Source organism: Taeniopygia guttata, chromosome 7, assembly GCF_048771995.1.
Source record: "Taeniopygia guttata chromosome 7, bTaeGut7.mat, whole genome shotgun sequence".
Classification (NCBI taxonomy): Eukaryota; Metazoa; Chordata; class Aves; order Passeriformes; family Estrildidae; genus Taeniopygia; species Taeniopygia guttata.
The window spans coordinates 17,353,576-17,375,254 of record NC_133032.1 but is presented as its reverse complement, the minus strand read 5'-3'; the positions used below and the strand labels follow the sequence as shown (position 1 = coordinate 17,375,254).

Here is a 21,679-nt window from a genome sequence, read left to right as displayed (position 1 = left end):
GTTGGATCACAGGGGCTTTCCACTGTTTCCTATGTGCAGAAAAGTCTACTGTTTTTTAATTTTCAGATTCAAACTCATTCAACATTTCCTCCCTTTCATTATAGTCCATCACTGAACTTTCGGGGGAAAAAATAAAAAAGAAAGGGAAAAAAATAGCTATCAGCAAACAATTTTGGCATTATACTTTTCTGTAAACCTGGAGATTCTCTGCAGCTCCAATAATTATTTTGCTTACATTTCTGATTTTTCAGTTAAACATTCAGTGCTTCCTGGGTTTACTACTCTATCTTTATTAGTCTCTGAATGTTTTTTCCAAATGAAGATTTCTGAAGGATGCTTCTGAACTCAGATGTCCCATACCCAAAAAATAATAGAATAAAAAAGAAATTTGATTACATAAGAACCAGACAATTGTCCCAGATATCCTTGCGAAAGCAAATGTTCGTCCTAAATAGATTTTAAGTAAAGACATAATGAAGAGTGTGGAAGGCAAGGAAAGCCAAGTGACAATGAACTTCAGTGAAATTGCCATGTCAGTCTTTGGTTTTTTAGTCTGACTGTTTTCTTAAGTATATCTCAAGTATATAAAAAATATTTCAAGGCTGGCCACTGAAGACATAGAAGGAAATTTTCAATATCACAGAGGATACTCCAATTCCCTAATATTCAGTATTGTAGAGAAGGAACTCACTAGGATATATAAAAGCTAAAGTCTGTTATCCAAGAATTATAATCACTCCTTGTCTGTGAATATATTAGAATCTGGGTAAAGAAAAATAAATAGCCTATTGTTAAAATTGATGGAGAATACAGACTAAGGGAGAATGCTCCTGGATGGCTATTATTTAATTTATTTTTTCCTAATATTGTACAGAAATATTTTAATATATATATATATTCTAATAAATGCAAGAAAGATGCTTTAATGTACATTCTAATAACATAAACATGCAAACATTCATAGAGTTTCCTAGTCATCTTGGCGCACACATAAAAATCACTTTCAAAATTAAAATCAGAATCTCACTTAGGAATTTCACTTTCCTCAAAAACTATTAAGAATACTCATGAGTCACATCCATAGCTTGCTTCTAGCACAGAGCTAGAATGTTAAGGAGGTTTCTTTTACTCTGTAGGGATTGATTCTCCCTTGAAGCCTGGATAAAATCATTCCATGCTACCTGAAGGATCAGCAGAGGATAGCACTTCAATTACAAGCAAGAACCTGGGCCAAAAGGAGCTCTTGGTAATTCTCAGAGTGCTCGTTATCTTTGGCTTTCTGCCTTAACAACTGGCACGTACAATACCAGGTGTATAAAGGTTTGCGTGGTCGTTGTGTATGCTCCACACTTGACCTCACTTGGCAGAGCTCTGTCTCCTCCTGTGCTGCCTTTCACCTTGGGAAATCATTATATCACTTACATTTACGTAAGGCTCATCCAAACCACTTCTCAATTACAAGCCTTTCAATGGCACCCTCTTTGCAAAGGTGTGACTGGCCCCACAAGGGACAAGGAAACAAAATTCCTTGATCAGAATCCGGATTTCTGAGCTATGCTTGCCCTGATTTTTATAGTAAGAATTCTTTAACAGAAGTGGTGCAGCTGAAACAAACACCAGTGAGTGCTTTCCAATTCACTCTTTATATGAGCTCATAAAAATGACCTTTGTGTGAATTTGCCAGGGAAAAATGTTTCTATCAATAAGATGTCCAGATCTGGAGATGTCGAGAATATAAACTCAAACAACATTCTGGTTGTGCATCTGGCTTCTATTAGTCAGCAGTGCATGATGTGATAGTAAGACAGAAGTAAAAAGCGCATGGAGGGATTCGAACGCTCAGTTACCACATCTGTCTCCCTGCATTATCATCATTAGAGTGTTTAGTGCAATTTATCTCCCTTTCCATTTGGAAGATTCATGTTCCCTCCTATGAACCGGGCATCAGCCCAACCATGATGGGTTGTGTCCACAGGGGAATGCCTTCACTTTGACACCTGCTAGTAGCCATCATCTGCCCAGCAAGCACTGCTTGGCTTGTTTATGTTCACAATATTTAGCTAACCAAGGGAGGAACCAGTGTGTGTTTGTCTGATGTGGAAACAGGAGAGCAAACTAGGAGAAAGAAAAATAAAGGTATGTCCACTCTTCCACAGCTGACAGATTTTACAACTCTGACATTCCAGAATTAACAAAGCTGGGCTCTGCTTTTAATTAATTCCAAGTAGAGAAGAAGGATGCTACTGGGTTTAAGTCTATTGAGGCACAAGAAATGAAGAGTGAGTCATTTGTAATGGCCACAGTCTGACAGTGGACTAATCAGTCTCTCCATCCCAAAGTCACCAAAGAACTTGAGTATTTAGACTTCATGTTCTTTTGCACAGAGATCAACTTTTACTATGTTTTTGCCAGAATGCAGTACCCTGAGGCTCTGATCTCAATGAGGTCATCTGGTTACTATCATAATGCAAACCATCCCATTCATGTCTCTGCTCTCAGGTCTAGATCTTACCAATAAAACCTGCATGTAGAAAGGAACTGAGGAAAAATACCTAGATGGAGGACAGAGAATTTTTCCTTAGGATCAAAATTTCTATTATGTTAGAACCAAATTATTGCTAATTAAGGCATAATGCAGAAAATTGGAGCTGGAGCAATTCCCTTTGTCCAGCTTCCTGGCATTACTGGCAAAATCAAAAAGCACTACGTCATCAGAAGGTTGAGAGTACTCTTTTGGTTCATGTTGTCATATCTGAAAACTTCTTGTGGAGATGGTTGTTAAAATATCCTTTCAAGGAAGATACAAGGATCCCTATTTTCTCAGGCTTCTGAGAAAGGGAGGAGGATGCAGGAGGGTCTGCACTTCTGCTAAGTCTCATCTTACTGGGATGTGTAAGTGGGTGTGATTCCTGCAGTGTGTGTAGGAGTTATCATGCGAGCTTTAATCTAGAAGCTGGCCTGTGCAGGCTGTGATGACACATCCCGTTGCAGCATACACAGATGTTGGATACAAAAGAAGTCTAATTTGAATCCAGAGATCTGGGTTCTGTTAGTGACTCTGCCATATATTTCCTGTATTGCTCTAGGCAAGGCATTCCAAGCCTGATCCAGTCTCCATTTAATTCCACAGCACCCCTTTGTCTGGTAGTACTCTGAGCTGGATTCGATTCCTGGCTTATCACTTTCCCAGGCTGTCCCTATTCTTCAGGGGTATAATCTTACCTGCTCACTCCATAGGCGTCTGATACAGCTTAAACTATTTGCCTCTGAAGTGTTTTGCTACTTAGGCATAGCATGAATATGCAATTGAATTAAATTCTCAATTCAGTAAAAGCCTAAACCTCTAATAAGCTTCAATAAAGTAAACACATACTGGGAAATTTCAGGTTCTGTGTCATTAAGTGTCTATACCTACTCTTTAAAATTCAACAAGGTAAATTAATTCATTGCAACTACTTAGGGGCCTAAGATGAACCATACGTCAAAGTACCTTGCTCAAGGCCCTATTATCTGTCATTAGCCATAGACATGTACTTAAAGCTAAGCATATCCTTAAGTGTATTGCTCAATTCATCTCTAAAAGCATAATACTGATACGCTTTCTAGCACAGAAAATACATTTGAGCCTAGAAAATGCTAAAAGTAATCTACCTTTAATTATATGAAATGTCACAAATTATTAGTTTAATCTTTTAAATAAATCTAAAGAAACAAAGAAAATTTAAGGTCATGTAGCCCATACTAATTTCCAGGAATCTTTGGTTACACTATAACCCTTCACTTTTACGTAACTCTGAAATCACAATACTGATGTGTATTTTGAAGTAATTGTGTTGGTGGTCCCTTCGTGCTTTCTGAACATCTAACAGTTAGCTAAGCAAACACACATGACTGATTAAAAGAAGAAAGGGAACTATTTTTACAGGGACCATTAAACTTTAACTGCCATCTGGCAGGGAATGATTAGAGAAGATCAAAATTAAGGCAGTCAACACAAATACTGTGTGGATACCTCAGGGAATTAATGTGGATAGAAGACGGTGGACTTGTGGCTCTGTTAAGACACAGACAGAGAAGGAAGTGGTGAACACATCCTTTATGACTGCTGCCCTAATGGCCACATTCACAGCAACAGAAGCAGAGAAAGAAGAAATCAAAACCACCTGGGAATAATTAGACGCTTGTTGTCATAAAGAAAGAAAGTTAAAGGATTATACAAGAGCCACACCATTCTTGTTCCCCAACAAGCCAGGAAGGAAATTTTTATTGTGGAGGTGTGTTGCAGTTGGCAGGTTATCTACTATCTTTACATAGGCATTTTAAATAGGGTCTGTAATAAATCTTTTAATTGAAAGGCTTTACAGAACACAGACCTGTGGTTGATCTAACTGAACGCTGGATGTCACTATACACACTATTAGTCATTTTAGAGGCATTAAAAACACAGTCCAGCCATTAATTGGAGCAATCCAGACAAGTTTTTTTTTTTAATCAGCTATCTTTAATTATTGTTGTTCTAGAGGCAGCAGTTTCCATGAGCCAAAGCTTCCAAGCTGCCTAGACATGCACCAGTCATTTTTCACAACTACTCAGCTATGTGCCCTGGCAATGCTGCTGGTGGGTATTACCTAACAAGTGTACCTTGTCTGACTTCATATTTTAGGGGAAAGATTTGAGGTTTGTATAGAGAGATAATGGACTGGCTATTCACTGCAACATCTCAGAGCTGAGAATTTGACCAGGCAGCCTTGTAACTTTGCTGTTATGGCTAGCAAGAAACAATCAAAATACAACTCACCCAAAAGTGCAACAGCCCTCCCATGAGGCAGCTCCTTGTCTGCCTGTGCTGGAGTAGAGCCTTCTTTTCACACCTCCGTTCTCACAAGCATGTGCCTTGAAGTTTTTCATTCCATGGCACTAATAACATACACCTCTTCTGCTACTCTGCTGCACTTACCTGAGGGTGTTTTCTCAGGTATACAATTATTATGAGGGAGCACTATAAGGAGACTTATCTTCCCTTATCTTTAGAGATGATAAGGAAAAGAAAAACAAAATATCTCTGAGTCCAAGTGGTATGGAAAATAAATCAGCACTGACAGCCCACAAGGTCAAGTTAGCTGCTAAAAAGGCTAAGGATGGAAGATAGGTCTGAGGATGTAAAGCTTAGTAACAATTGATGAGTACTGTGAAATTAAGCTTATTTTTTATTTTATTTTATTCTGTTTTCAGGATACAGTGTTCTGAAGTTATCAACAGCATAGGAAAAGCACTTTATGTTTCAAAGCCTACGAAATCTTGTCAACTGTACTCAATTTCATAAACATGCTAAACAACAAAATTATCAGAAATATACGCATTATTACTCTGAAAAGTACAGCTAGTAAAAATGTTTGGTTATTTTAGAACTTGATTCCCAACAGCATTTTTCAATATACTCATGTGTCTACTTGTCACCCTGCATCCTTGAAATGCTAGGACTCTAAAAAATCTTTTACTCTTCTGCATATTCTTAGATTCAACATTTTTTAGGAAGAGGTAAAATACAACTAAAAACAGCCTTAGGTGGGTTTTGCTTATAAAGAGAACAACTGACAATACCTTTCCTGATTTGCAAAAATACATTTCTATGCACAACATGTGAACCAAGGTCTTCCTAGTGCTCTTCAGCCAAAACATTATGTGTGTCAAGAGGGTTGCAATTTTCCATGGATCCTGGCTGCACAATCGGATATCAGAAATTATGACTGGAAACACATAGCTGGAATTATGTACCCTGAGTCTTATTTTATTCCAAATAGTATTTTCTGAGATATATGCTGGGCAAAATGTTCTTTTGCTGAACTGCAAAGTTATATTTTAAAATTTGAGCATAGTTTTGAGCTGTTTAGTTGAGGCATATAAAGAGATTTTGCTCTTTGCTAAACTATTTCTAGCCTTTATACAGTACAGTGTAATTTTGCTAACATGAGTAATCTGTTCAGGGGCAAAACAGGAGTCAAGTGCAGCTACAATATACTATTATGATACTAATACAATATGTATAATATATCAATACAATATAATGTATCTTATATAGAGCATTATATAGACTAGTAAGTTTAATAAGCAGTATTAATGTTGTTGTACATATGTGCCATTTTACAAATGGTTGGGGGCAGAATATGCCTTACACAAAAATCTGTTGAGAACTTAGAAAGGAAAAAGCTGTGGTGCAAAAAGCAATGCTCTATCATTTTCTTCTCAGAATATACTACAGACACAAAGCCATGAAAAGGCACCTGAAAAAAAGCAGGACAGCTCTGGTAAACTTCTGCAGTTTACTGTCCCAGCTTCGATGCAGTAACCTGTTAAGACTGCTCAGAGTATGTAACAGCCTATGCCTCACTCCTGTGAATGAGGTGCAGAGCATTCATTCTCTGCATGCAAAATTCCAAGCACTGAGCCAAACTGTAAGAGAAATACAGAAGACATTTGTTGATTTTTTAAAATAATACCCACAAGCATCTACAGATGTGATCCCATGTAATGAAGCATGTGGCCTTAAGCTGGAATTATTTGCAAACAGCAGGATCTCCTGGCAAAAGAGATGGCACTTGCTGTGTTATGAAAGCTGTCCCTCTAAAACCATGTTTGGTTAGCACCTATGCCCTGTTGAAATTGGCATAGATAATTCTGAGTGGGAACAATGCCAGCACGACAGATGGGAATGAATACAGGCATGCCAGAGAACCAGGATGTTCATTGAGGCTGAGTACTGGGGACAGAGTCCTTTCCAAGAATTTAGAAGTGGCAGGCTGTCCAGAGTTTCTCTACTTTAGGTAGGAAACATGAGAATATATGATCTCTTTTGCAACTAAGAGCAAAATTAATTACAGTAATTTAAAAATAGATCATCTGAGCCATGCAAAGCATGACAGTAGGCACCTGAATTACAGCAACTTTTTCTCTGGGTTCAGAATGACACCAGGTCCTAGAGGGCAGCCCCTGTGCACTGGAGTCAAAAGGATTCCACAGGTTTTCTACTAAGTGGTTCACACTGTAAAGCTTTCAGATGATAATGAATATTGTTCATTTGTACACTGCCTTTCAGGCTGTGAGCTCAAAGCAATTTGCAGGGATATGAGAATCTAAATTCATAGCTGGGAGGTGTGTCATTTACAGTTAAGCAGATGAACCTTGCATGTACTAATGGGCTGTAGTCCCATCTCCCCTCCAAACAGGGATCATCAACTGGAAGTAGAACGTCTGTGAAGAAAGTGGAGGAAGGCAAAATCCTTCTGCCACAGTCCTGTGTACCCTGCTTTTGCTCTTTACATGGCACAAATAGCCATAACAGAACAGTTATCCAAAACACTAATTTAGTCTCCAAACAAGATTTAACAGCTACATTTCCTATTTCTCTTTTCAGATTATGAATGGCCAAAATGTGTCGGAACTCAAAATGTCCCTCAGACATTTTCAGAGGTTCCAGGCCTCGGTCAAAAGCATTTTAGACCCTGGCAAGCAGCTGAAAACAGCTGTGATCTTGAGTTTGAACCATGGAATGAATTACCAACTTTGAAGGTGGAACAAGCAGTCACAGAGAGTTAGATGGTATAGTAAAAGTAGTCACAAATTAGAGGGAAAAAATTTTTAGTATTGTACAAGGGGGTTTTAGTACCTGTACAGGGGGGTTTTACTTTGTACATGGGGGTCAGGAGTTCTAAGATGGAGGAAAGTGGGCCTGATCCTGTTCTTCCTCCTTCTTCTTCCTTACCTCCATGTTCTTGGTGATGTTGGCATTTTTCTATTGGTTTAGGCTGGGGACACACTGTTCAACGTAGATGATAGATATTGGCACATTATTGTAAATATAGTACACGTAGTTTCTGGTATATAATGTTTGTACCATCCCACTGAGGGGCAGAGCCCCGCACACTGCCCTGCAGGACAGACCTGCGGCAGGGCAGCAGAACATGTTAGAGATAAGCAAAAATAAACAACCTTGAAAACAGCACAGACGAATTATGGCTTCTTCTTTGGCAACGGGGCAGAAAGACAGAGACTTTCTACAATCTCGGAATCACCAATACCCACAGATTCCGACAAAAATGTATTATGCAAAAAGACTTGTCCAGGATCATTTCTATAATTCTGGGAAACAGGAAAAATAATTAATCTAAGGAAATAAATGCTTAGGTTTTTTCTGTTTAAAAGCTAAGAATCTGGTGTTGCAAATTTCCCTGAAAAAAAAAAGCCTGTATTTCCAGAAGAGCCCACTAAAAAAATGTTCTTTCATTTTGGATTTCTTTAACTTCAGCTATAAAAATTCATGGATACTTCTGACAAAAAATGGCTCTAATTTGGGCAAAATCTTGGCTGTCTGTACTCTGTATTGTTGCCCTGTTCTTTAGAGAGTTTTAAAGTACCTCTAAAAGTTCCTATGCCTTCTGATATTTACATATTTAAACTGAGTTTTCTCATGCATGTTCCTGTAAATAATGATTGTTTTGCATTCTCCTTTGTGGACAGAGAGAATTGATGGACTTGGTTTGACCAGTGTGGTTGGAGAGGTGGCAGTTTCACCCTCCAATCCACTGTCATTTTTACTATTGTAGATATAGTGGAGTCAGAAAATATAGTTTGGGGTTTTGTGTTCTTTTTCTTTCCTTTTACATCTAGCCTGCTTCTGTGAGTTATTTCGTGTCACAGTGTGACCTTGTATAGCAAGAAAGGTGTTAAAATTGGATTGCCGATGATGTGCTCTACCCAGTGCAGCCAATAGTGTCAGCTTACAGCTGAACTTTGTTTTCTGTTCAAAAGGTGTTTAGTACTCTTAGCAACATAAAAAGCATTGCTGAATTTCTTTTCATTTAATCCAGTGATATTTTGTAACCTAGAAATCTATGTGTCTGTTATTCAGTGAACTGACTGACCATTTCAGGTATGGGCTGCTTTTGCAACACAGCCTTGAGGAATAACATGAGACATCTGAGTAAGAAAATTTAATTATAGTTTAGTTAAAGGAGTTTATGTTCTAAAGTAATACATGAAGGTTTATGTTCTAAAGTAATACATGAAGAGGTATATTAATTCTAAATGTTCTGAATCTTCTGTGAATTTATAAAAATTACTTTGATTAAACATCAGTGGCTTGTTTTATTACAGCTTTTCCTCAAAAATCAATTTCCAAAAAATACTGGGCAGATGCATAATAATTTTTAAACACATGAGAGTTCACCCTGAATGTGGCAATCCTGACACGCACAGTGTAATAGTCGTGAAGCATAAAGTGAAACTATTAGTGACATTTCCTTCCACTTCAAGTAACATGGCAAAGGTTAATGGTCGGACTCAATAACCTCTGAAGTCTTTTCCAACTTTAAAAATTACATAATTGTATGGAATACAAATAAAAGTTACATTAAAATAGGGAATCATAATTTTATAGAAAAAAAAAATTTGCTGATATATAACATTAATTTTAAAAGTACAGGATTGTCTTCCTTGTGAGATTCTGGGTTTTACAAAAGACTGAGTGTATTTTTAATACTGTTGTACAGCATCATAAAAGTAATCAGTAGAACCTAAATACTAGACAATAGGCTTGCTATCCATAGGGAAAGCAGCTCTACCAGTCTTTTCTGGCAAGGTTTCTTGGATCCTTGATATCACTTGCCACCAGAATCCAACAACTAGAATTAAGATGAGTTTGCCTCTTTTCCATGTTGATTTTCTGCTGAAGCAGAATGTTTTTCCTCTTGACAACATCCCATTTTGACATATATAGCTGTGGTGTAGCAGACCCTACTTATATAATCATTGTGATATTTAAGGCAGATCTTAAAGACCCAAAAATTATATTATAAGGATTATAATGATTTCTCATTCAAATTGTATGAATGTTCTCAGCAGTATTAGCACACATTCCAAATCTTGCCAAGTATGAACGTGGTACAGTGTTTGTGGCTAATGTCATCCATTTCTAGGACTCAGGTATTAAAATAATCAATGGTCTGTAGAGCAGAATGCTCTACAGCCTAAATCAGCTCTACTTTGTTAAGTGCCTCCTGCGCTCCACTGAAAGAAGCCATTGAGACTATAAAAAACCAAATTTTAGAAAAAAAAATTGCTTGAGTAAGTACTCTTGGAGACAAAGATCACTGAAGAGACAGTTTCTTCCTTTCCCTTGTAAAGAAGATATTTAGAATTTAGAGAAAAAACTTTATCATCTGTATTCCTATGAAGCATCTCTTATGATCCAGACAACTCTGCAATTAAAACATTACCTAGGTCAAAATTGGCCAACTACTAAAAACCAGTAAGGTAAACAGGTATTAAGAGAGTGCTACCAAGAGAATTTCTACTTAAAGCAGAGCCTCTAATAATGGCTTTGTTCCTTCTTCCCAGAGCACAAATGGTTTAAATACTCTGGAGTGTATTAATTCTGCTCTCTATATATCTTCTTTCCACAAGCCTTTGCTCCCGTTCTGTGAGCCCTGAATAGGAAGATTCAACCTCCCAGTTGTGAATGGAAGAGGTAGAACTGAAACATGGCCCAGCTGTGAAAAACACTGAAAAAACCCTGACTTTGTAAATCAATATCAATCAATGCCCTACAAAGTACTTCATAAATTTGGATGTTCAAGAGAGCTAACCCTGAGGTAATACACCTTAAGTTTTAAAATATTTCACAACATTACAATAATCTCAGGAGGCCTTTGATCCAATTTCATCCTTCGGGGGTGTTCTAACAATTAAGAGTTATTGGAATATATTGGTTTTCCAGATACATCTCCTCTTCAGAACAGATTTAAAAAAAAAGACTAGTGTGAGTGTGTGACATGTTTTGAGTTAATAATCCTCTGCTGGGAGATAAAATTTAACCTGAAGGAATAGGTTTCGATCCAGCAGCAGAACATTTTATTTAGGCTTTGGACAATGGGAATTCTCTTAACTAGCCAAGATTTCTCCTTCATAGAGAATATAGAACATTCAAATATAGACATTCATCTTTTATAAGTTATTAATAATAAATGTTGGATTCTGGCAGACCCTCCAGTACAAAGCACTCCGGACATGCTCATTTATTTAGCATTGCACAGGATTGTACTTGCTCAACTGCACCAGCATGCAACTACCATCATTTGCCTGTACCTGGAGGAAAACCAACCCATATATATCAGGCAGGCATTCCAGTTTATGGGTACTGTTCCCAGCTGCCTTATTACCTGCTTTCTGGACAGATATAAGGCTTGATAGCACTCTAAGAAGTCACCAGAAAAATGCCATTTGTATGTAACATCCATTCTGCTGATACTTGTGTGTGGCAACGTTCAGAGCCTGACACGTGTAGATACCAATTCATTTCAGGGTTATAAAGTGAAAATTCATGTCACTGCAGGACTCAGGCGTGGATCCATCAGTGAACCTAGCAAATGAGTTGCTTGGCAGTGAGGGTGAAACAGATGTTTCTTTTCTTAAAAAAAGGATAAAAAGACTGAGAGAAGCTTTATGGTTCCAGGAGAGATTTTTTAGAAAGCTTGGAAAATTTGGGATGACCTTTTCTCTTTCCTTTCTGGGAAAGGAGAAGGCCATACTGGTGGAACAACAGCTAGTGGTCACTTGCTGTTCTTACTGCCCTGACAAACCTGCCTCAGCAGCAGGGAATTGTAAGGCCACAGGAGCTGTGGGAGAGGACTTGCTCTTCAGGCACCATGGACTGCTCAATCATCTGCACTCTATCTTCCTTGCCAGGGGCAAAATGGGGAGAAAATCTCCTCTGGCATCCTTGGCTACTGCCCACGCGCACAACTGGTCCTGACAGGGAGAGACAATTGGAAAACTGGGAACCTGCTCAAAAAGATTTTCAGAAATGTGGTGAGCAACTAGAAATGACACTGTCTTTAGTGCACTGATGCCCTTCCTTGGAGACCTACCAGCAGGTCAGCCATAGGATAGAAAACAGTGTGAGATTAACACGTGTTTCTTTATGAAGATCTTCTTGAATTAAACTCAGCCTGGCCCCCAGAGATCAGTAACAGCTCTTCAAAACCCTCCTGAAAGGAATAGCTGAGTCACATTCACAATACAGTATCAGATGTTATGCCTTAAAAGCAACAATAAACCAATGTTTAATTGTGGTTTGACACTGCTCACAACAAATGGCTTGTGAATGCATCTTTTACAAAACATTCTGGGGTGGGGATTGTGACAGAAGAGAGCACTTCTTTTGTGAAAGAACAGGGTTTCTGTTTAATGCGGTTTTGAGTCCGTGTGACTTTGTGCTGTGTGTACACAGGAGTGTAATTTTCACTTTCTTCTCCATTCATGAGAGCTGGGGGAAGATTTGTTTCATGCATGGAGGTCCAGACCTCCAGTTTCCCAAGGAGAAAGCACGTCTCTAACTGCTGTGCTTCCTTCTATAAGGAAGTGAAATTTTTTTTTGTTGCAGACACCCTGCTGGCTGCTGCACTTCCTAAGGTGAAGTACTGTCTTCAGAAATGGGGTACTCTGAATGTCACTGTGCAGCAGCATGCCACATCAAATGCATTCCAACACTACAGCATTTGCCTTTGCTTTGTTTTTTTTCATGGTGATGGAAGTACTTATTCCCACAATAGCATATGGATTGAATTTGAATGAATGAATGAATGAATGAATGAATGAATGAATGAATGAATGAATGAATGAATGAATGAATGAAAAGTTCTGCCTAACCATTAAAAGGTTTTGCCATTGGTATTTATTTCTTAGTGCTTTTCTATGGAAGAACCATGTGGTAGACACTGCAGATTTGCCCATGTAGCTCAGTTCCCAAAAAATGTGTGTAAGCTGTGACAAGGAAAAAAAAATAAAAAACAAACAAAACCCACGGCTTATAACCTCTTTTGCTGGCCTTTACAGACTGATGTTTTACTGTTCTGTTACTAAAGACTCTGGATGCACACTGGAACCAAACCAATCTTGCTGCTGGATTGAGGGAGGGAGCAGAAGGCTGGGAAATTCAAATTGTACTGTTGTCTCTCACCTTTGGACCTACAACTGACGTCTCTCCCCTGTACCTATGGATCAGGAGACACTGCGTTGTAGGTTATAAAAGCAACATTGTGGTTAACACTGGTATGCAGCTGCTGAAAGCACCTATTGATCATGTTTGTTGGGGGGTGTTCAGGTTGCTGATATGGAGCATGTCTCAGCTTTGTGGCACCTGTGGATTAACCAGTGACAGCAACATCAATCATCCTGTAAGTTTGCCAGAGTCCGGCACTCATCTTGAGACTGTTCCTATCCCTAAATACACACACAGCCCCTAACTTGGTCCATTGGAGACCGTTTGCAGCACACGGTTTTAGATGGCGCAGGTTGTATCCAATTAAAATTGTACAACTTAGACAAATGTTTCCCAGTGCTTTATTCACAGCGTTGATTTTTCAGCATCTTTACTAGCTGGTACTAATACCACTTACAATAGCAAATGACCATTAAAATAAAGATCCCATTATCAAAAGAAAAACATCAAAGCACATGTAAGTGATTAAAGCAGGAATCTCAGGAACACATGCTCAGCTCAGTGAAGGTAATCCTATTTCGCTTAATCTTGATTAAAAAGGATTTTTTCGTTCCTTGGGTGCGAATCTGCTCATCGTGCAGAAATGACTAATTGAACAGTGGGGGTGTTTGCACACAGCGGGTGTCCTGGGACACGGCCTTTACAGACCCCGCCGTGACCCGAGCGCCGGGGAGGGGGCGCAAGGCTCATACCGCGCCAGCGACACCGACAGCGACACCGCCCTCGGCGGCGCCCCCCTCACAGGGACATTCTCACGGTGACAGTCTTCCAGGGACAGTTTCATTCTCACGGTGACATTCTGACGGTGACATTCTGACGGCGACACCCTCACGGCGCCACCCTCACTCCGCCCGCGCGCGGCGGGCGCACTGCGGCTGCGCGGGGAAGCGGCGCACGCCCCCCGCCGCCGCCAATGGCGCCGGCACAAAGTGACCTTGGCCGCGCTCCGCCTCTTCCGCCGCCCGGCCCCGCCGCGCCTGCGCACAGCCGGCCCAGCCCGCCCGCCCGTCGGCCCGAGCGCGGCACCGCAGCGGTGAGCGCCGCGCCACTCCCGCCATCCGCGCCCATCGCCGCCCCCGCCCGCCGCACCCTCACTCTCTCCCTCTCTCCGCAGAGACCCCGGATCCTGAGCCCCGGGACGCCACCAGCTAAGATGTTCGCTTGCGCCAAGCTCGCCACCTCGCCCTCCCTGGTGAGTGGGGGTGCGCGGGGGGCCCTGCGCTTCGTCACCGGCCCCGTCCGTGTCTGTCGGTGAGGGCCGCGGCGCGATCGCGGCTCGATGGCGGGTCGGGCGGGCCTGCGAGCACCGCGGCAGCGCCCTGGGACTCGCCCGCAGCGAGCGCCGCCCGCCCGGGAGCGAAGGGTGGGGGTGGGGGTCGGGCGGACTGCGGCAGGGCCGCGCTCTCCTTCCTGCCTCCTTGGCGCGGCCGGGGCCCTCTGCCAAGGTGAGGGGCCCTCGCACGCCAGCGCCGAAGGAGGGCAGGTCAGCGCCGCCAGCAGCTCCGGGGCCTGCTGCGCTCCGTGCCTCGCTGTAGGTCAAACTCTAGCCTGTTGCTACTCCTGTGCAAGGCCGGAATTCTTTGCCCTTGCAGAGATAAGAGACTGTCCTGCATGAAAATGCCCTTTCTGGCCTGTTGAAGGTCTTATTTTGCATGGTCCAGGCCTAGGTTTCCTCTGCAGGAAGAGGTTTTTGCAAGAGTCGATATGACCTTAGACTGCTGGGAGCCCAAGGACACATGCAGGCCGCTTGTGAAAAAGGATTCATTCATTTGCGCCTCACTCAATTTAAAAGTCTAGGTTACATCTGTGCATTTAACAACTTTGAAAATCATTTTCATGGCTTTTATTTATTAATTTCAAAATGTGTTTCACTGCCTTTTGGTCGGCCGGGATTTTTTGTCGCTGTTCTGCTTTATGTTCTGTCAGCATAATGCATGTATATGTTCACTGAATAGTGTGGCTGTTTGTATCTTCTGAAAACAGTGCTGTCAGATTGCATAGCAGTGCTTGCTTCTGTATCCGTTATTGTATATCCAGCTGTTCAGAGATTGCCGTCTTTCAAGGAAGACAAATGGCTTAGTAGCTAATAGTCTTATTATCTTACAGACTATTGTGATCAAATGTTTCTTTTTTTTATAGTTTTTTTCCTCTTCTTACAGATCCGTGCTGGATCAAGAGTCTTGTACAGACCAATTTCGGCATCTGTGTTGTCTAGGCCAGAGGTCAAGAATGGAGAGGTACCTTATAAACAAAATTCTGTATCTTCCTAAATTACCTGGTGAGCCTAAATGTCCTCAACCTAGAGTTCACTTATACTAACTCAGATACCTATAGTGTGAAACTTGCTTTAAGTCAAACACCTAATAATACTTGTTGCTGTCTTGCTCTTTCCCCTGAGAAGTCTTTCACATTTAAAGTTGGTACTTTCAGGTGGAACAGGTAATGTCTGAAGTTTATGACTTACCATCTCATCACTTTGAAGAATAAGTAGACGTTGGATCTAATACAACTTTTAAAACTGGATAATAACACTGTCACATGGTCTTTTGTCTGAATATAATGCTTTTTCATGTTTTGTTTTCTTAGGGCAAGTCAACAGTTAACGGGGCCCAAAATACTGTCTCCCAGCTAGCACTTAGAGAATTCCAGACTAGTGCTATCAGCAGGGACATTGACACTGCTGCCAAATTCATTGGTGCTGGTGCGGCCACAGTAGGTGTGGCTGGTTCTGGTGCTGGAATTGGAACAGTCTTCGGTAGTCTAATCATTGGTTATGCCAGGTAATCAGTCTCTCTCTTTAAAAACTATTTAATTGTATGCATATGTATCTTGAGACAACTGAACTGTAGAAAAGATAATGGCACTGTAATAAATTCTGTTAATGATTACTGTTACTGATGCACATGGCTGAAGAGAATCTTATGAAACTGTACCATATTCATCAGGATGGCTCTGTTGTTAAATTCAGAACTTTGTACACTCTTCCTGGAGGAGAGCCATGAAAGAAATTGCATCATTAGACATGGTCGGTCTTTCAGTCACTAAAGTCCAGTGTTTGAGCATTCAGTTCCAGAACTGAATTAGAAATCCAGCCTGTATCTTTCCCCATGTAAGAGGAAAAGTCCTAAATAGTCTTCGTAATCAGAATCATTGTTTAGGGATGGATGTTTTCTAACACATTCAGCTTTGTATCTCAGAATATGCAGTTATTTTGGCAAATGAATTATCATCCCTTCTAGAAATCTGAAGGGGGCAAGTGTGAGGATTTTGTAGTAGGGATGAACTTTCAGGCAATTTTACAACATTCCTTTAGTCGGAGTAGTTCACATAACGTCATGGAAGAGCAGAACTGATACAGGCATAAAAGATGTTTCATGTTCTTCACTACTTTTCCAACCAGTTAAGTCTTAACTTCTTAACAAAAATTTTTTTACACCTTATTGAAGACAAGGAAGTTCACTTTCCACCTCACAAAACAAATGTTTTCAGTACAAAATTAATATATCAAGTTTTGAATTTGGCATGAACATGTCAATAAGCAGTTGTAGAACATTGCTTCATAGTTTTATATTGGAGATTTTCTCCTCTCAGTTCTTGAAGGCATATTCATTGCATTTTTGCAACAAAGTGCTGCAATTTTCTTTTGGGTTTTTTTGTACTTTTAAGTGGTTTCAGTTCCTGTTCCTGTATTTGCCTTGAGAGCTGGTTAAAACATGATACACATGAAATTCCTTGGAGTATGGTTCTCATGTCACAGATGTGAAAAAAAATGTCTGAATTAGACCTGAGTCTAGTCTTAATTGCCAACTAATTTGTCTTCAGTGAAATCCTTTAAAAAGGTGCTTGGATTTATTGAATTTTCCTGTTACAGAATCTGTAGCAACTATGAGGTTAAACTGCATGAAAAACATCTTAATTGTAAGGACAAAAAGCACTCACACCTTGTCTTTCTTTTAGAAATCCTTCTCTGAAGCAGCAGCTGTTCTCATATGCTATCCTGGGATTCGCCCTGTCTGAAGCTATGGGTCTCTTCTGTCTGATGGTTGCTTTCTTGATCCTGTTTGCCATGTGAATGGAGATCTGCCTGTAATATTGGCATTGGAATGTAACTGCATTTTATGGGACTCCCAAAATGTTGGTGTCATGGAAATTAATACTATTTCCAAAGTCATTTCATTAAAGATAACAACTTTAACTGTCAACTTGTTGCCTTCATTTATTGTCTTTCTCATTAGGGTATCTGAAAGATGACATTTTGTAATTCGGTGCCCATGGATTGCTCCTGATATTGCATAGCACTCTTCCAGTCAAATATTTTATTTATTAAAATTAATGTGGCATACACTTAAAAGATCTAAGGATGTAGAGATCAAATGTGAAAGGCTGCATTGTTGGCCTTGTTCCTTCATTTGTGTTTTTTTTTCCTAAGTTAGCTGACACATTCTGGCATCTCTTGATAGAAGGAGCCAAACAGAAATCCATGAAAGTGATAGGACACTTCGTATCAGTTTTCAAGTACACTAGATATTTTGATTACCATGGAGGGTTTTCCACTTGGAAAACAGCTGACCAGTGTTCCCATTGAGCCAAATAAGGAACTGCTTTAGTATGGTCCAAGGCATTTAGTTGTGATACAAGGACATTATATTTTATTTAGTTACTGCATTTTTGACATCACCAAATTCAGAGAGCTGCCAGCTTTCTGATTTTGTAGTCAGCCTTGCATTATCTCACACATTCTTTGAAAAGCATTAGAATTAAAGCATTTTGGTTAAAAAGAAAATTAGCTTAAGTATCTACCTTCGTTTCTCTTATAGCAGTCAGAAGGCATTTATGGTGTCATCTATACTTGGAGGAAAACACTGTGCTACTATACTTACCTGGTGAGGGGGTTGATAGCATCTCAAACTTTATCCAGAATATTAACTAATCATATAAGAAAACAAGCTGAACTTTGTATGAATTACTGTAAGCCAAGCTTGTTAAATGTTTTGTCATCTTGCTATTAAGTAATTACTGAATTAAATGTAAGAATTTTTATTGGAGGAAATGGAGAAACTACTAATGAATCAGATAAGTGCAAGGTGTGGGTAAGATTTTGTTTTAATCTGAATTTAAAAGTACCAAGTGGGTATTCAAAGAGATGGTTTAGTGGACTTTAGTTCATTTAAGTTTATGGTGGACTTTGCAGTGTTAACAGTTGGACTTAATGATCTTAAAGGTCTAACATGCCTTTTTTTAAAGGTGTTTCCCAACCTAAATGATTGAAAAATTTGTGTAGCAAAATTCTAGAACCTAGCATGAGAAAAAACTTCCCCTGCATATTCTTAGTAGAAAACAGTAATCTCTAATACAGAGAATGTTCTTTTATATATATGAATTCTAGGAGTGTAGAATATGAAGCTAATTAGTAGCTTTAGAACAATATTAGTAGTGTCTTACATGGGTAGATCAGGAAATGGGGGATTTGAGGAGTGAGAGGGGTAGGAGGTGAAGCATATTGCAGGTAACTTCATGTGGTCTGTTCATGCAGTGGGGATTTTGGGGCTTGCTATTGCCCATTCTTGGATGCCCTTGATTTGCAGAGCTGACAGTGCATTTGTCCTGGCTGAAAGTATTCTAGACTAAAGCTCATCTGTCTATGGCTGTCCTGGTTGGTGATGAACTTTTTATCTCAGTACAGCAGGGATCTCTACAGGCATCTGAAGTGGCAGTCTGTATTTCCTAAAATGTACAGTCCAGTGGGGTAGCTTAATTCAAGCTTCAGGTTTCCATATCACTGGGATTTGGTCAAACAGGCATCTTCAGATTTGTCTTGGTCGTCCAGCTCCAACTCTGCTAATTCTACTTAATAATTTGTTTGCATATAAAATGAGTTGTAATGGTGTTTGGTGAAGATAGAAGACCTGGCTGAATTACTGCTCTTGTAACTTTACTAAGAAAGCCACCTGAATCACTGTGAGTTATTTGAATGAGGTTTGAATAATGAGTTTTGGATTTACATCCCATCTTTCACCACCTTTTCAACGTGAACCCTTTTTCTTGTGATCAGCCTTGCCTGAAGGGCAGTGGACATCTTGGGAGATTCTATATGTGGATGTGAAGGTGATTCTAGTAGTAGCATCTCCCCAAGCTTTTTGCCTTTTAACTCGCTCTTAGGCTGGTGAGCATAGGCCAAACTCAGGCAAAGTGGCTGAACTGTTCAGCTACACCAGTCATGAAAGAATCAGATCTGAGTTATACAGATTAAGATTAATGGGGACTTTCAAAACAAGGCAACAAACCTTCACAGAGGATTATCCTCCTTAGAGACAATAAGGGGCTTAGAATTGATGAGGACGAGCAGATACTGACAGGTGAACTATTACAGGGCACATGGAATCCCTTTCCAACACAGCTTAGTTGGCAATTTGAGTGGTGTGACAGAGAGTACCCTCAGTTTTCCTGAAATGCTCACAAAAGTTATAATTATAAATGTGTAAAAGACTTACTTTTTTCTTACAAAAAAACCCCCAACGCTGTCTCTTTGCACTAATAGGGCAGCAACACCAAGGTCTCTTGATCTTCCGGTAAGAGTTTACATCAGTAAATCTTCTGTAGGTCAGAGAAACCAAACCTAAGTTTCATGATGTGTTAATGTAGGCTTTACTTCCCTGAAACCTTTTTCAGTTTCTTCTGACATGGACCATTCATGAAAATTTGTCTTGTAGGTTCTCCATATTGAAAGACTGACTGGTCATGTTTCATTGTTGAAGATGAAGCCAGCTAAACCTCTGAAATAGCCATGTTATTCTAATGGAAAATGAAGGAAATTAGAAAGTTACCAAATATGCTTTTAAGTTATTGCTGCAGGTAAAAGTGATTCATCCCATGCTGCAGGTAAAACTGACCATCCTGCTGCTGTTTTTTTCTCTTTTCTTGCTTTCCGTTTCTTTGATCTTTGCATCAATTTCACACTGAAGAAAGGCACCTGTAGTTCAACTTTTTAATCCAGGCTTAGGACTGCTGCTGCTACATAATGGTGAAACTAAACCATCAAAAAATACTTGTTTCTAATACAGATCTTAGTTGCTCTCTGAAGAAAGAAGATCTCTATTCCTCTCTTCTGCATGTACAATTGAGTCCTTGCAACATGCTATTTTAAAGAATAATTCCACCTTTAAGTAAACAGTGTATTTTAATGCAGTGCTTTCTATCCTACCGTATCTTAAAGAACTTTGTAGAAGTGCTGTACAGTGCCCACCAAAACCATATACAAGAAATGACACATACCATACTGTCTTGTGCAAGTTCAGAGAAACTCAGCCAAAATGTATTTTACTGGAACTGATACTACTTTTTTTAGAAGTACTTTATTGTTATGGCCTTGCACTCTCAAATCAGTCTCAGAACAAGATCAAATGATACACATGCACAGAATTAAAGCTTCATGTATGATTTGGAGTCCACACTATTTAAACTGTGTTGCCATATAGGGTTATGCTATTTTTTTAACTAACCCAAAATTCCATTATTTCCTCCTGTGTAAAATACAGGCGTTTGCCATTATTCTACAGTGCCACAGCATTTTTGATATATTAACTAAGGTGAATGTTTAGCACAACTTTAGGCACACACCTCGCTCCTGCCCTGAGAGGGAGTGTGTTGAGAGATGGGGAATCTCGCCAGTGCAGGGCTTTGAAGCGCCGATTCTGCCGAAAGTTAGAAGTGGCAGGCACATGAAGACATGTCGCTGAGCGAGGCCTTGCAGTGGTTTATTCACTATGTGGTGCCTGTTCTCCTCAGCTGCCGCCCTCCTGCGCGTCCCGCCGCGGAGGATGCGCACCTCATGCTGAGCCCTTCTGCGCCGCGGCCGCACCAATCCTGCCCCGCCAGGCCCGCTGTGCCCGCTGTGCCCTCCGTGCCCAGTGCGCCAGAGGCGCTGGCCGGCTCGGCTCTGACCGGCCCGGCCCGGCACTGACCAGCCCGGCTCGGCACTGACCAGCCCGGCTCGGCTCTGACCTGACCGGCACTGACCAACCCGGCACTGACCAGCCCGGCTCGGCACTGACCGGCCCGGCACTGACCGACTCTGCTCGGGCCGGCCCGACTCGGCTCTGACCAGCCCGGCACTGACCGGCCCGGCTCTGCTCTGACCTGACCAGCACTGACCAGCCCGGCACTGACCGGCTCTGCTCGGGCCGGCTCGGCTCTGACCAGCCCGGCACTGAGCGGCTCTGCTCTGGCCGGCCCGGCTCGGCTCTGACCAGCCCGGCACTGACCGGCTCTGCTCTGGCCGGCCCGGCTCGGCTCTGACCAGCCCGGCACTGACCGGCTCTGCTCTGGCCGGCCCGGCTCTGACCAGCCCGGCACTGACCGGCTCTGCTCTGGCCGGCCCGGCTCTGACCAGCCCGGCACTGACCGGCTCTGCTCAGGCCGGCCCGGCCGGGGTCGCTGTGGGGAGCGCGGATCGGCCCCGCGCTGGCCCCGCCCCGCGCCGCGTGACCGCCCCGCCCCGCGGAGGTGTCAGCGCGGCTCTCGCGAGAGGTGACGGAAGCCCGCGGGGGACCCGGCCTTTAACGCGGTCCGGCCGCGTTCCGGGTGAGTTTGTAAACACGGCCCGGCCCGGCCCGGCCCGGCGCGGCG

The 21,679-nt window shown here is 41.4% G+C and overlaps 2 protein-coding genes across 7 annotated transcripts in view; both read left to right on the top strand.

Annotated features, from left to right (window-relative positions):
• Positions 1 to 13,940: 13,940 nt before the first annotated feature.
• On the top strand, positions 13,941 to 17,256 carry ATP5MC3 (ATP synthase membrane subunit c locus 3). 2 transcript variants are annotated; one of them, XM_002199155.6, is made up of 5 exons: positions 13,941 to 14,087; positions 14,169 to 14,246; positions 15,214 to 15,291; positions 15,641 to 15,834; positions 17,012 to 17,256. In XM_002199155.6, the coding sequence occupies exons 1-5, from the start codon at positions 13,968 to 13,970 to the stop codon at positions 17,124 to 17,126; spliced, it is 585 nt and encodes a 194-aa protein (XP_002199191.2). In that variant the 5' UTR covers positions 13,941 to 13,967; the 3' UTR covers positions 17,127 to 17,256. The 2 variants fall into 2 exon arrangements, with proteins under 2 accessions (XP_002199191.2, XP_072788376.1); XM_072932275.1 differs by lacking the exons at positions 13,941 to 14,087; positions 14,169 to 14,246 and adding an exon at positions 14,319 to 14,585.
• Positions 17,257 to 21,509: 4,253 nt separating this feature from the next.
• Positions 21,510 to 21,679, top strand: part of ATF2 (activating transcription factor 2) — a 49,158-nt gene continuing 48,988 nt past the window's right edge. For 2 of the 5 annotated variants that reach the window (XM_030277516.4, XM_030277509.4), the window contains exon 1: positions 21,510 to 21,634. The gene's annotated coding sequence lies outside the window, so the exon portion shown is untranslated. The remainder of the gene's footprint in view (positions 21,635 to 21,679) is intronic. The other 3 variants (XM_072932271.1, XM_072932269.1, XM_072932272.1) reach the window with 3 other exon arrangements.